Raw genomic sequence first — 13,462 nt, 5'->3', positions numbered from 1 at the left:
AAACCGCCTTTCGGTTTTCAAAATTCAGTTAATCCGTTTCAATCAAGAAGTGTCAACCAAAAAAAAAAGTTGGAGCCAAAAACAATGGAATCCGTTAAATCGCGAGAAGATGATATTGAAATGGAAGCAATTGCTCTTTCAAGTCCATCAATGGAAGAACTAGCTAATGATGTGTTAAACAATGACAGAAAAGAAAATATATCTCATGGGAAAAATGCAAAATTGGGAAACATTTTGATTACAATAAGGGAGAAATTCAACGTAATCGTGAACTTTGTTGCGGATCAATGGCTAAAACAATATTGCCTTGCTGCCAAGTCGGACCAAACTAGGGTTTACCAAGTTTGGCCAGGGAATAATGTAACAATTTTCATCTATAATTTCTATTGGATTGTTCTCCAATTTTGCTTATAATGCTAACTTTTCTTGCCGATCTTTTAGGTATTTTTTTTCCATGGAAGGCTTGTATGCGGACCGGATCCTAAAGGGTTATTGCTGACAATTGTTTCAATAATAGTCTCTAGTTGGATTTTTGCCATGTACACAGAAGATGATTTACCAGTTCATTCTAGTCTGTTAGTGATCATATCTTTGGTTCTGACACTAACTGTTAGTATTAGACCTCGTCTAATTATTATAATTGTTTGGCCAATTGTATTCCATTTTCATTTTCAGAATTGTGTTTAATGAAATGCAGGTTCTACTGAACTTGTTTCTAGTGAGTACAACTGATCCAGGAATTATTCCTAGAAATCATAGAACACTTTCAGAAGAAATTGGTTCGAGCAATGGGGGAACCAGAAGGAAGAGGGTAACAATCAATGGCATCGAATTGAAACTAAAATACTGTCATATTTGCAAAATTTATAGGCCTCCAAGGAGTTCTCACTGTGTTATTTGCAACAATTGTGTCGAGAAATTTGACCACCACTGTCCATGGGTTGGCCAATGTATTGCATTGGTAGGTATCATGTTATATTTATGTGTGTGCATTATTTAACCAAACCGACTAGTTTGGGATTAAGGCTTAGCTGTTGTTGTTATTGTTGTTTTAATTTGAGGATGGTAAACCCAATTTTGTGTCTGTGCAGAGAAATTACATATTCTACATGACATTTGTGATCTCGGCCTTGAATTTCTTTGTGTACATATTTGTATTCACTGTCTGGAGAATTCAACAAAGAATGTCGCGAAATGGCAACGGATTGATTGGAATGATGATGAATTATCCAGAGACAATGGCATTGGTTTTGTTCAGTTTTGCTGCTATTTGGTTCTTGTGTGGTCTTGTTATCTTCCATGTTTACTTAATTGCAATAAATCAGGTTAGTTCTGTTTCGTTGGTTAGATTTTTTATTTTCTGTATAGAAAAGGGTGATTGTTTCCAATGCTTTCTGTTTTTGAAATTGCAGACAGCATATGAGAATTTCCGGAAATGCTATATGGGTTCTGGGAATCCATTTAACAAGGGAATTTTATGCAATATTAAGCAGGCTTTATTTTCACCATTACAGCCTTCTAGAGTTGATTTTGGTGCTCAGGTAACAACAATTGAACTGGTGAAAATCTTTGAGGATCAAATGGAAGGAGACCAGGTATAAATTAATGTTTTATTAGCATGTAATTTGATGGAAAAGTGATAATTTATAGGAGCAGAATATATTTGTAAAATGATAATTTCATGCTTCACTTTTTAAATATTATCAATAATCAATAATGGCACATAAGGCATAGCCCAGTGGTAAGTGCAATCGATTCATATTCGAATCTCATTCTCCTGATACTCAAAAAAATCAATAATCAATAATAATAATAAAGGAAAATTATAGTAAAATCCCTGTGATTTGCGAAATACAATTAATCCATACCTATCTTTTAAAAAATATACTATGATTTCTTCATAGTTTATTTTCGTCAGACTATAAGGTCTTTTTGTCAAATTTTTGCATCATTTCCGTTAAGTATCTTATGAAATAACAAAAATATCCCTTTTATTTTAAAAAAGGCAGGGATAGACTAGTTGTTGGGACCGCGCATATCCTCATCCAACCCCAGATTAATATGATATTGTCCGCTTTAAGCTAAGCTCTCACGGATTTATTTTTGGGCATCTCCCAAAAGGCCTCATACTAATGGGTTGGGTTTGAACCATTATATTTTGGTTCCTCTTCTCACATTTTTCCGATGTGGGACTTGGGAGGATATCCCAACACTAGTTGTATTTTTCAAACATAGGGATTGCATTGTAATTTTTCTGGTATAATATTTTAGTATCTTTCCCTTGACCTTTGCGTTTTTTTGTTAACTTAACGGAAAAGATATAAAAGTTGGACAAAAAGACCTAATAGTGTAAAACTATTTGGGCAGCAGGCCCTCTCTTGCCTCCTAGTGACTAAGCAGTATAACAGTTCACAATATAGAAAAGGGGCCAAATTGAATGAGATCTACAAATATGACCATCCATTACTTGAATAAATTTTTGTTAGCTTGCAAAAATGGTGGTTCTTGCTATGATAATTGATTAGTATCATTATGTATCAGGTGTTGTCGGATTAGCTTTCAGTGTGAAGAATTTGAAGTTTTTTAAATTCTCATTATCTATTTAACTTTTTATCAATTTAATAAAATTTATTAAAAAATAAAAATTACCTCTTGTGATTCTAAATAATTTGGGCACCTATAAATTATAGTGTATCTTTCTTTGTTAAAAGGGAATTGGCAGATACCACATGGTGCTCGGGGCTACGGCCACTAGCCACTGGCCAGCAAGAGCGTGGGTGTGTGGTGTGTGATGGACTGCCTGCTTGGCATGGGAACCAATGTTTGCATTTATAAATGGAAGGCCGGTGAAATGGACCATGGGACACAATCATTAATTTTCTTCTATAATAGAGCTTGAGGTTCCATTAAAATAAAAGAGAAACTGCATATGGCATATGGCATATGGGTCCTCAGCAAAGAAACGATAAGGAATGGGTTGTTCCAAGCTTTCTTATTCATTATAAAGCATGGAGGACTAGCAAGCTTATCACCATCCACAAATACAATTAACTTCTCCAGTTGTTTGTTTTAAGAACATTTTGTGTTATCATCAAGGCTGTTTCTGTTAGTAAGAAACTTCGTAGCTCACTTCATTTGTTAAGGTCAATTCCTAATAACTAATCCTTAGATGCACAATATTTTATTGACTTTGTTTCAAAAGGAGATTTAATATTATATCTAAATTAATTTTAGATTAAAAAATGTATTATAAATTGTAGCATCTACGCATAATACAGTATTTAAAATATCATAAGAGAAATCGAGACTTGTATAGATCCTAAGTTAGGATATATTTAATTTTAAATTTTAATAGAAAAAATTAGAATCATTTTAGTTGGTTTGATTTTTATTATACAAAATTGAAAAACTTAAAAATTTTTAAAAAAATTAAATTGATTCAAATAAAAAATTAAGTTAAAAACAAGAAACCAAACTGATTTGAGTTGGTTTAGTTTGATTGAGTTTTTAAAATAAATTAACTTGGTTTGATTTTTCTAATAAAATATTTTATTTATTATTGTTTATATTGGTTTGCTTTAATTTGAATTAAAGCTATTGAATGTTGACTCCTAAAAGTATTTTTGCAAATTACACTTATATATATTGTTATGTTTATGATACGTGATTTTGTTACCTTGACAATAAACTCAATTAAATTATTTATATTTTAATTCATATGAAATTAAGAATTCATAAAAAACGTGAAATTCATTTATAAATAATTATTTAAATTATTTAAAATGTGAAATTATTGAACTCCATGTGTTTTGTGTTTAAAATATATTTAGCATTTATTTTAATAAAATTTTAAATCATGTCGTTTTGTTCGTGTTTAGATTAAAAAAATTATTTAAAATGCCCTTAAAGAAAAATAGAGATAGAATAAAGAAAAAAAAAGAAAGTGAGAAGAAGAAAAGGATGGATAAGAAAGAGAGAAAAAGATAAAGAGATATGGGGTTGGGGCGAAGATGAGTATTGTGATCGAAAATTTTAATTGTAAAATTTGAAATTTCATCAATTTTAGTGGAAATTAGTTTAATCCTAATCAATTAATTAAATCCATGGAATTAAATAAATATTTTTTTTAACATACCAAAAGATAGAAAATTATGAATTCTATAATTTTTTTATAAAAATTATTTATATAATCAGGATGGAAAGAATATATAGTTCTTAAGATTTGAATTTCTAATTTTTTTGTATTATAGGATAAATAATTATAAATTGCTGAATTATTAGCCTATGTATATATATATATATATATACATCTTAAAATACCTTATAAAAAAATTATAATTAAAATAGTATGGCAGATTTTAAATTAACCTCTTTCATGCTACTCCCTGTCTACTCCAGTTAAAAATCATACTTCAAATCAAATGGGCCATCCTGTGGATTATGCAATTTAATATTTTTATTTTTTTTTAAATAAAAAAATAATTAAGAGAAAAAACAAAAGAAACTTTTGCCCCCAATAAGGTTCTTTATTAACGTAAATATCTATTTATTTTTGCCCCCTTGTGATTTAGCAAATCTGTGAAAGTTTAAGGTAAAGCAATGAAGTGGGTCCTTAGAGTAGACGATCTGTCGTTAGTCCTTACTTGTTTTTCTATTAGCATTTGATTTTATGTATGTGACCATAGAATGATTATTTCTTCCTTACATCCATTGATATTCAGGCTTAATGCATACGTTTGTCTCTAAAGTTTACATAATTTGTTTTGTGACATTCTCAAATTTGTAAAAATCTATTATGAGACTATATTTTTATATTTCAGTAATAACTATATCCTTCGTCAAAATAAAATTTAAAAGTGCAGGGTCATTATTAATCTCTTGCAAAATTATTTTATTTCAATAAAAGACATAGTTATTATTGAAATATAAAAATGTAGACCATGATAAGTTCCGCAAATTTGTGAATCCTACAAGACAAATTGCATAAGCTTAATGGACAAATCTATGCATTTGGGAATTGATATCACTCTCTCTTCAAACAAGAATCTTCCTTTTTTCCTATTCATTCAATTTGCCAATTTCATGCAAAAAGGACATTATTAGTTAAAGCAAATATGTAATCATGCTTTTATCATTAGTCTATTTTGTAAAGCCTTATACTAAGAAAAGCTGTTATCATAATAATTTTCATATATAGGAGAGATCAACTTTTGATATGGAGTATGAATTTTCTCTTTTCTTTTCTGTTTTAAAGATGTGAAAGTCTTGATTTATAAGATGATTTTTCTTTTCTTTTTTGATAAAATAAATAAACATTATAATTTTCTTTTATAATTTCCACAGAACAACTAAAAATAAATTCAATATTATGTAAAATTTCAAACAATTCAATAAAAATTACGCGAGAATCTAAAATTACTATGAACAGAAAATTTTTACGCACTACAAATTGATAAGAACAAGTTGGGAGCCTAAAGAAAGTTGAAAATAAAAAAATCTGTGAGAATTGTTTGGATGGGTGTAATTGTTGTTTAAGTTAACTGTTTCTTCATGTATAAGAAAGACTAACGAGAAGTGAATTTTAGTTTAAATGAAAAAGGAAGTGCACCGACTAACATATGGGTCTCGTGTAGCGGCAGCTTTCAGCTCTGGGTTACTTAACAAGGGTGACAATAAATGGTGTAGTAAAGCGACAGGGACTCTTTTTGCAAGCAAGGTACCCAACCAATTTATTCACCGCTATTGCCATAAATCTTTTTTTTATTATTATTTATAAAAAAGGCTTAATTATTCGATATAACACTCAAGAAATTATATTGGCTCATCAAATTAGTGAAAATTATTATGATCGATAAAATTCAAATTCGAGACTTCTCATTTATCACATAAATTAGAAGATCAACTAGACCACACCTAATTAGCTCATCTTTTCATTTTTTCATTATTATTATTATTATTTTGGTCACCATTCTCTCAAAGTTGAAACCCTTGTATGCTCCTATATTGTTTAATTCCAAATTGATTCACCCAGATGAATGTATTTTCTTAAAAAAATTTAAGGGTCTATATGGATTTTATTTATTTATTAGAAGAAACATAAACATGTGAGATGGATACATAATACGCTATATGAATAATTTCTTCACGCTAAATTTTAGATATCTAACATGTTATTTTTCTCAGAAATTAGTCTAAGATCTTATATTGATCTGAAATAAATTGAATATTTAATTGTCATTTGTTCAAAAAATTTAACAATTCATTAATAATGAATATAAGTTAAGTACATAATAATATTTCCATCAAAATAAGAAATACAAATATAGAAAATTGAAATCTTCTACTTGGAAATGTTTTTGATTTTGACAGAAGAGGTTAATCTTCTAGATAAAAACTGGTTCATTTTCAAATAGAACATAAAAAACTTTTCACAATATTGTCTCACACATTGTTTTTTTCGGAACTTATTACAATTAACACTCGCAGAATAGTTTAATGTACCAAATTTTAATGGAGGAACATGCCGTATTACAAGACTCCATTAAAAAAAAAACTTATCCGAACTCGAAAATCTAAAGTCTTCAACTATAAGCAACCAATAATTCATTTTGTATTTCAAACTACGAGAGAAATAAAAGATCCACATAAAAATTCCTCAATAACGAGGAACAGTTTCATGAAATGAGAGAAATTAATAACCCCACTAAGAGAGTACCAAAAATATTGAAAGTCTATCAACTATTAGAGATTTGAGAAACTAAATCTAAATTTTGTTCTAAACCATTATAAGTTTAGAAATTATTAAAAGAAAAATTAAATAAAATAAAGAAAAATGATAGAAAATGATGAAAAAAAAATTCTGATTTGATTGCTAAAGTACATAGGGAATGGAATTGATTTGGGACTGCTAAATGACTTCTTAATTTTGGTTTTATGAAGTAAGATGCTACATTTTTATAAAAGCTTAATTGTTGAATATATGACATAGCATTCTTAAACCAACATGTTTTTATATCCTAAAATGTGGACAAACTCAGATATGTTTTTTTTTTTTTTTAACAAATTTGTCTCTTTTTTTTTATCATTATTGCTTTATTTTCATATTTATAGTTTTTTTGTCTCTCTTCATTAGGGTTGTTTCTTCTTTATGAGGTTTTATTACTAAAAAAAATAATATAATGTTTGATTTCACAAGGTTGGAGACTTTAGATCTTCATTTCCAAGTATAGATCATTGATCAATGGAGCGTAGTAGTATGACATGTTTCTTTATTAATGCTATTGATGAATAGTGGCGAAAACTCATCTGTGTTCGTTGTATGTTACAAATTTTTGAAAAAACAATTTAAATATAGACGATCCAAATAAATTATTATTTTATTACTATTATGAAGATTTATATTTTTTGTCAATATCAACTCTAAGCAAAAAAATGTTATTTTAGTTTCATAATTCAAAAGAATATGAATTCTTTTCTTCGTTAAAAAGATCAGCAAACTCTATTGATTATTAATAGTAAAATTCTATGTCTGATCTATATGAATATTTATAATTCTTAATATTATTATTAATGAAATACATTTTAAAAAAAAACTAACTCTATAATAAAATTAATAAAAATATACGTTTTTTTAAATTATACTTATAGTTTATTATACGTTTTTTCTATCTCAAATTATACGTTTTGTTTCTTTGATTTTGATACTTTGATTAATTAAGTCTTTTTATTTGGTCTAGATAAATTATATTCTTAAACTCCTAGTTTTACTCAAATAAGTTTTCAATGAAGCACATGACCACACGTGACGTGACATAAACAAATCAAAACTAACCATGAATATTAAATAAATGGATAAATCATTAAAAAATTAGTAATTTTAATTATGCCTTAAATTTTTTTTTTTTTTCAGTACCCAATTTAATAAATAAAATATTATTTTCCTTATACCTATGCTCTCTGAACGCAGATCTTGAAGCATGTTTCTTTTCAATTATGCAAAATAAAAAATAAAATTTCTCTCTCAACTTTATATATGATTTGAATTTTCTTATGTTTATTTTGAACACGACAGTAAAATATTATAAATATCTATGTAATTTTGATTTAGAATTTAAATTTATAAAAAGCCAAGTTAAATAATAAATTTACCTGTTGTCAATACTAAAGTATTTTATATTCAAAATGAATATATTATTTTTATTTTAATATTCATATAAATAAATATAAATGTTTATTTATTTATAAGCAGCGATGGTAGAGAAGGAGTATAATTTGGGGACAAAGACTAAGTTAAGGTGTTATACGGTGATTTTTTGGTTAGTATGACCATTAGAACGAGTGTGGATCTTATAAAAATAATATTTTATTTATTAAATTGGATACAATTTGAAATTATAGTGCTATCTATCTATCTGTCTATCTATGTAAATATATAAAAATAGAAACCTAGAAGCTTATTTGGCATAATTTTAAAGTGTTAAAATGGTTACGTGTCAAAATGTTAATCTATTGAATTGGAAGTAATTTTTATATTTTAAAAACTATTTTTATTATAATTAATTGACAACTTAATTAATATAATTAATAATATCTTTGGTTTTTTAAATAATTAATAAAGTTATTAAAATTATTAATATTTTAAAAACTTTTTACTTTCTTTTTTTTAAATAATTATCAATATCATTAATATTTGTTCTCTTCATTTCTTTTCTCCACTATTACAGAATTTGTGTGGATACTTATTTCAATATAAATAAAATCAAATTATACTGTGAACAAAAAAATAGATTCTTTATAAACAATATAAGACTATTTTAATGTCATTTTCTCGATGTGAGCTTGATCAATATGGTGATGGCAATGGAATTACAGAGTGTATTCAGTTTTTAGTGATCAACTGAGGTATGATTTTGTGATTTACAAATTATTCTATAACTATTAAATTAAGATGTATTTTCTAATGTCATTATGTGTGATAGAGAAATATTTTATGACATAATTAATGTTTTTATTTTATTTTGTGAAAAGAGATGATAGTACTTCTCAACCTATTTCAAATTAAGACAAACTTTAATGGATGTTTTTTAAAATTTGAATGTTTATTGGATTATGTGAGGATTTTAGATTATTTATTAAATTCAAATTAAAATAGTTGATTTTTATAAAGATTATTTCAAAATCTGTTAAAATGTTTGTAGAAATTAAAAATTTTAAACTTAATTATAAACCTGATTTATGTATGTATATGTTAATATGTTGATCCTTTTGCAAGAACCTGAGAAAAAAAATATTTTTTATTTTATTTTTTTGGACATGAGTTAAATATAATATATTGGATTTGTCTTAAAAATATTTTTATTTTTAAAAATTATATAATATCTGCACAAGAAGTGCGGAAAATAATTAGTTGTAACTAAAGTTAAAGTTTAGGGTATTAGGAGAAGAAAGTTGAATTTAGAGTAAAATTAAACATCTCCGGTGTTTTTTCTTTAATGATAGCTCTAAATAAACATAAAATCAAATTTTTTAGTTAAACGAAACCGTTTATTTGCTTTAAATAGATTAGTTTTTTTTTTTCTGACAATTGTCTTGTTCTTTGAGCTAAAACCTGTAAGTAAGTCTTACATTTTTTTTTTTTTTTTGCATTAAATACTAATCTTTTTTGTGACATGCATTGCACGTTGTTAGTATTCGATACTATTTATCGTTTATATTCATTAATTTATTCTTATATAGTATTAAATATGATTATAATTTTTCTCTTATATTCTCTAGATATTTATATAATTTTAAAATAATTAATAATATTCATATTATAAGCAAATAATATTTTTCTTAAACTGATTTTAATATGATAGAACAAAATTAAAGTCAAGTATATTTAATAAAATAATTATAGACGATAAAATAAAAAAATTATTATTAATTATAAGATTATATTTCAATTTTTTTGAAATGATAAGGTTGAATAATGAGCATCGATTCCTTTAAAAAAACTAAATAATATGATCCTATGTTATTGAATGTTGATTTGAGTTCATGAAAAACTTAGATGCAGATAAATAGATATAAATAAGAAAAAAATTCAAAATTTTAAAAATAATATATATAAAACGTGTGAAACGTTATTTTTTAAGATGTGTTTATATATATTTTTTTTTTTGCATTTTGAAGTTTATTTTAAAATTAAAATACTAATCTGTTTTTTGAAACAATTAATATCGTAAATAGAAACAATTAATATCGTAAATAATCAATGATTGAAGGTTCAATTAAAATAATGTATTAAATTAATAATATCATCTTTAAAAAAATAATATTAAAATAATATAATAATATAATTTAATCAATTAATAAAAAGTATTAAAAATTATAATTTATCAATTATTAAAAACTCAAGTTATTTAATAAACTCAAACTATTATCAATTATCCAACAACTAAGGATATTTTAGAATTTCTAAACTTTCACTAAGGTTATTACAGGTCATTTTATTATTCTTTTCTCATTCCCAGTTTTATATATAATATAGATATAGATTTTAAAAGTGATACGAGGATATTAGCTGTTTTAATAGCTAGTGTTTTGTTAACTCTTTATTTAGATAAAAGTATTTTTCTGAATAAAGAAAAATAATTATGGAAAATATTTAAGGAAATGCATTTTCTTTATTTGGAAAGAGAGAAAATATTGAAAGAAATAATATTTTACACGTCCAATAGGGCCATATATTTTAAATATCTCCAATTTGGAGAGAAAAAATATAGAAAAGTGAAAATCTGACTGAATTCTATTAAATTACCGAAATACTCCAAATTAATTAATGAACTTTAAACCTTTGTAAATACTCTATTATTTAAGTGAAGACATAATAGTTAATTTTTAATAATAATTTTCTTTTCTATAAAATTTTACCCTGATCAAACAAAGGAAAATAAAATTTTTTTTATTTTAATTTATCCAAATATAAAAGTGGAAAACAAGTATAATTATGGAAAAAAAAGTTGACAGTTGTTCATTATTTTGCTCAGTTACTTACCTTCCTTCAATATTTCTTTTCTCTCTTTTCCTAACAAAGCTAAATGTTAAGTGAGTAATGCCAACATTTCACAATTCATTTTTTCAATCTTCAAACACTAATATAAACACGCTACCCAACAGTATAAACAATAAAATTAAATAATAAAAATAATAAAATTAAACAATAAACTTCACTTTCAAAACTATTGAATTTTAGTTTAAGAGTTGTTAATTAGACCACAATCTAAAAAATAAGAGTTAAAAAGATAATATAAAAATTTCCTCAGTAATTATCTGCTATTAAAGACAAAAGGACTGTCTAAAATTGCAAATGGACAGATTGCTGTCTAAAATAGATTACATTACAAATTATCGTTAAATTAATAATTGAATATACAGTGCCTTACGTCAATTATGCACAAACCCAAAAAAAAAAAAAAACAAACTAATGTGATATGTGCATCTTATCTTAATCCTCACAATAGATTAATAAAAGGGTATTTTTTGAATTACACAACAGGATTCATTCATCTCCAGAATATAAAATAAATAATACGTATATATGTATTAAATTAATCCAATTTTAGCATTCTATCTACGGTGAGGGTTTGTCCAAACCGACCAATAGGGCAACTCTCTCGATGTTATGAATGGTTGCAAATATTTAATATTTTCTCAAAAAGTCTGTTTAGAATTTCACTGTACTTGTGCTTGATCTTGATCGATTAATTGAATTAAATAAATTTCACTGTAAATTAGTGGTAAGTAAAGCAGGGTTAAAATCGAAAAATCAAACTGAAAGAATCTAGTTTCGGTTCATCAATTAAGTTTCAGTTTCTAATTTTAAATATTTAGTCAAACAAAAGTTTTTAAACAATGAAGTTGGCCTGCTCAGAGCAGAGGAGATGTCCCAAATCAAATCTAGGTGAATAGGCAGAAGGATGTCACTTTTTAGTGGAAGAAGTAACCTAAAATTTAGTGCATGTTAACTACATGATGGCACGTGTCAGGTTTCCTCGTGAGGTGGGCCCTGTCCCATGCAAACTGTTACAGCGTCCACGTGAGCTAAAGTGCAATTCGTCACATGATTAATGGACATGGTATGGTAATCTTCCCAGTTGGAATTTGCCACGTATTAAGCTGCTAGATCTAATTCACGTGTCGTTCACCAACATTTCCAAACTCCAAGCCTTATTTCTTGTTCTCTTCTTTATTTTTTTGGATCTCCATAACTCCAAGCCTCATTTCTTGTTCCCTTCTTTATTGATTTTGATACATGAACGCACACTCGACCGCAGTAATATAATACTCCAGGGACAGCTTTCTATTTTGAATAATATTAATTAAATTGGTAATAATTTTTATTATGGAAAGAATTTAAATAATTTAAAATTTTTTATTTTTTATATTTTCTATAAAAGATAAAAAGATCAATTTGACCACACCTAATTAATAATATAATGTTAATTAATAAATACAATTTACCTGGGTTGTATAGACATGAATATGAGATACAAGATATGAGACACGACGCAACATAGATACGGAATACAATAAATTTTTAAAAAACAAGTATGAATTATTTAGAAAATTGATAAAATGTAATTTAATTAATTTTAATTTTTTTCTAAAAATTAAATTTATATATGCATTTTTTTAATCTTTGCAATTATCTTAAAATATATCGTAACAAAGGGAGACCCAATGCATAAAATTGCCCCAGAATTTTATAGTTTTATTTTTATGTCACTATAAAATTTTCAAGAGATCCATCATGCCTCTGAAGGTGCTCCTTTATAACAAAAATTGCAATTTCATTAAATAAAATAATGAGTCTATCAAAATTTAGGGTGTCATAAATAAAACCCTAAAATTAAAGAGGAATTTTACATATTGGGTCAATAAAGGATAAATTATTTTTTTTCCTCTTATATTATACCTCCATCCAAACACAGCTTTAGCTGTCCATGTGTGATTTGTCTGCTGCTTTGTTTTTTTTTTTTTTTTTTAAAATTATTTTTTAGGGGTGCCTTGGATATTAGAACTAGTAACATTTGTTTAATGGCAATGCCATAAACTTCTTCGTGTTTATTATTATTATTATTTTTTTAGCTAAATACATAAATTCACCTCATAGCTTTGTAACTTTAATATTTTGGTGCACCCTGAACTTTGTGAAGGATCTATCATGTATTTAAATTTGTAAATTCTGATAATATTACACGTCTTTCGACATTAATATCTATAATTTTAGAGTTTTTGCCTTTTATCTACAAAATATCGACTTGATACATAGTTAGCATGACTTTTGGAACAGTAGTTTACATAAATTTCAATTTTTTAATAAGTATTTAATTGATCTAATTTTGCAAGTTGAAGTGTTCAATAAAATAAATTTGAAAATTGAAGTGTTTAATAGATATAATTTTATAAGTTGAAATTT

At 26.0% G+C, this 13,462-nt stretch overlaps 1 protein-coding gene across 1 annotated transcript; it reads left to right on the top strand.

Annotated features, from left to right (window-relative positions):
* Positions 1-55: 55 nt before the first annotated feature.
* Positions 56-1,647, top strand: LOC105648178 (putative protein S-acyltransferase 7). The gene is made up of 5 exons (XM_037638954.2): positions 56-360; positions 442-609; positions 698-961; positions 1,092-1,325; positions 1,413-1,647. The coding sequence occupies exons 1-5, from the start codon at positions 85-87 to the stop codon at positions 1,599-1,601; spliced, it is 1,131 nt and encodes a 376-aa protein (XP_037494882.2). The 5' UTR covers positions 56-84; the 3' UTR covers positions 1,602-1,647.
* Positions 1,648-13,462: the final 11,815 nt, after the last annotated feature.

This window comes from Jatropha curcas, chromosome 3 (genome assembly GCF_041381405.1).
Source record: "Jatropha curcas cultivar XTBG-Jc1 chromosome 3, XTBG_Jcur_1.0, whole genome shotgun sequence".
Taxonomy (NCBI): Eukaryota; Viridiplantae; Streptophyta; class Magnoliopsida; order Malpighiales; family Euphorbiaceae; genus Jatropha; species Jatropha curcas.
The sequence above is the reverse complement of the archived record's forward strand: the minus strand, read 5'-3'. Positions and strand labels throughout refer to the sequence as shown.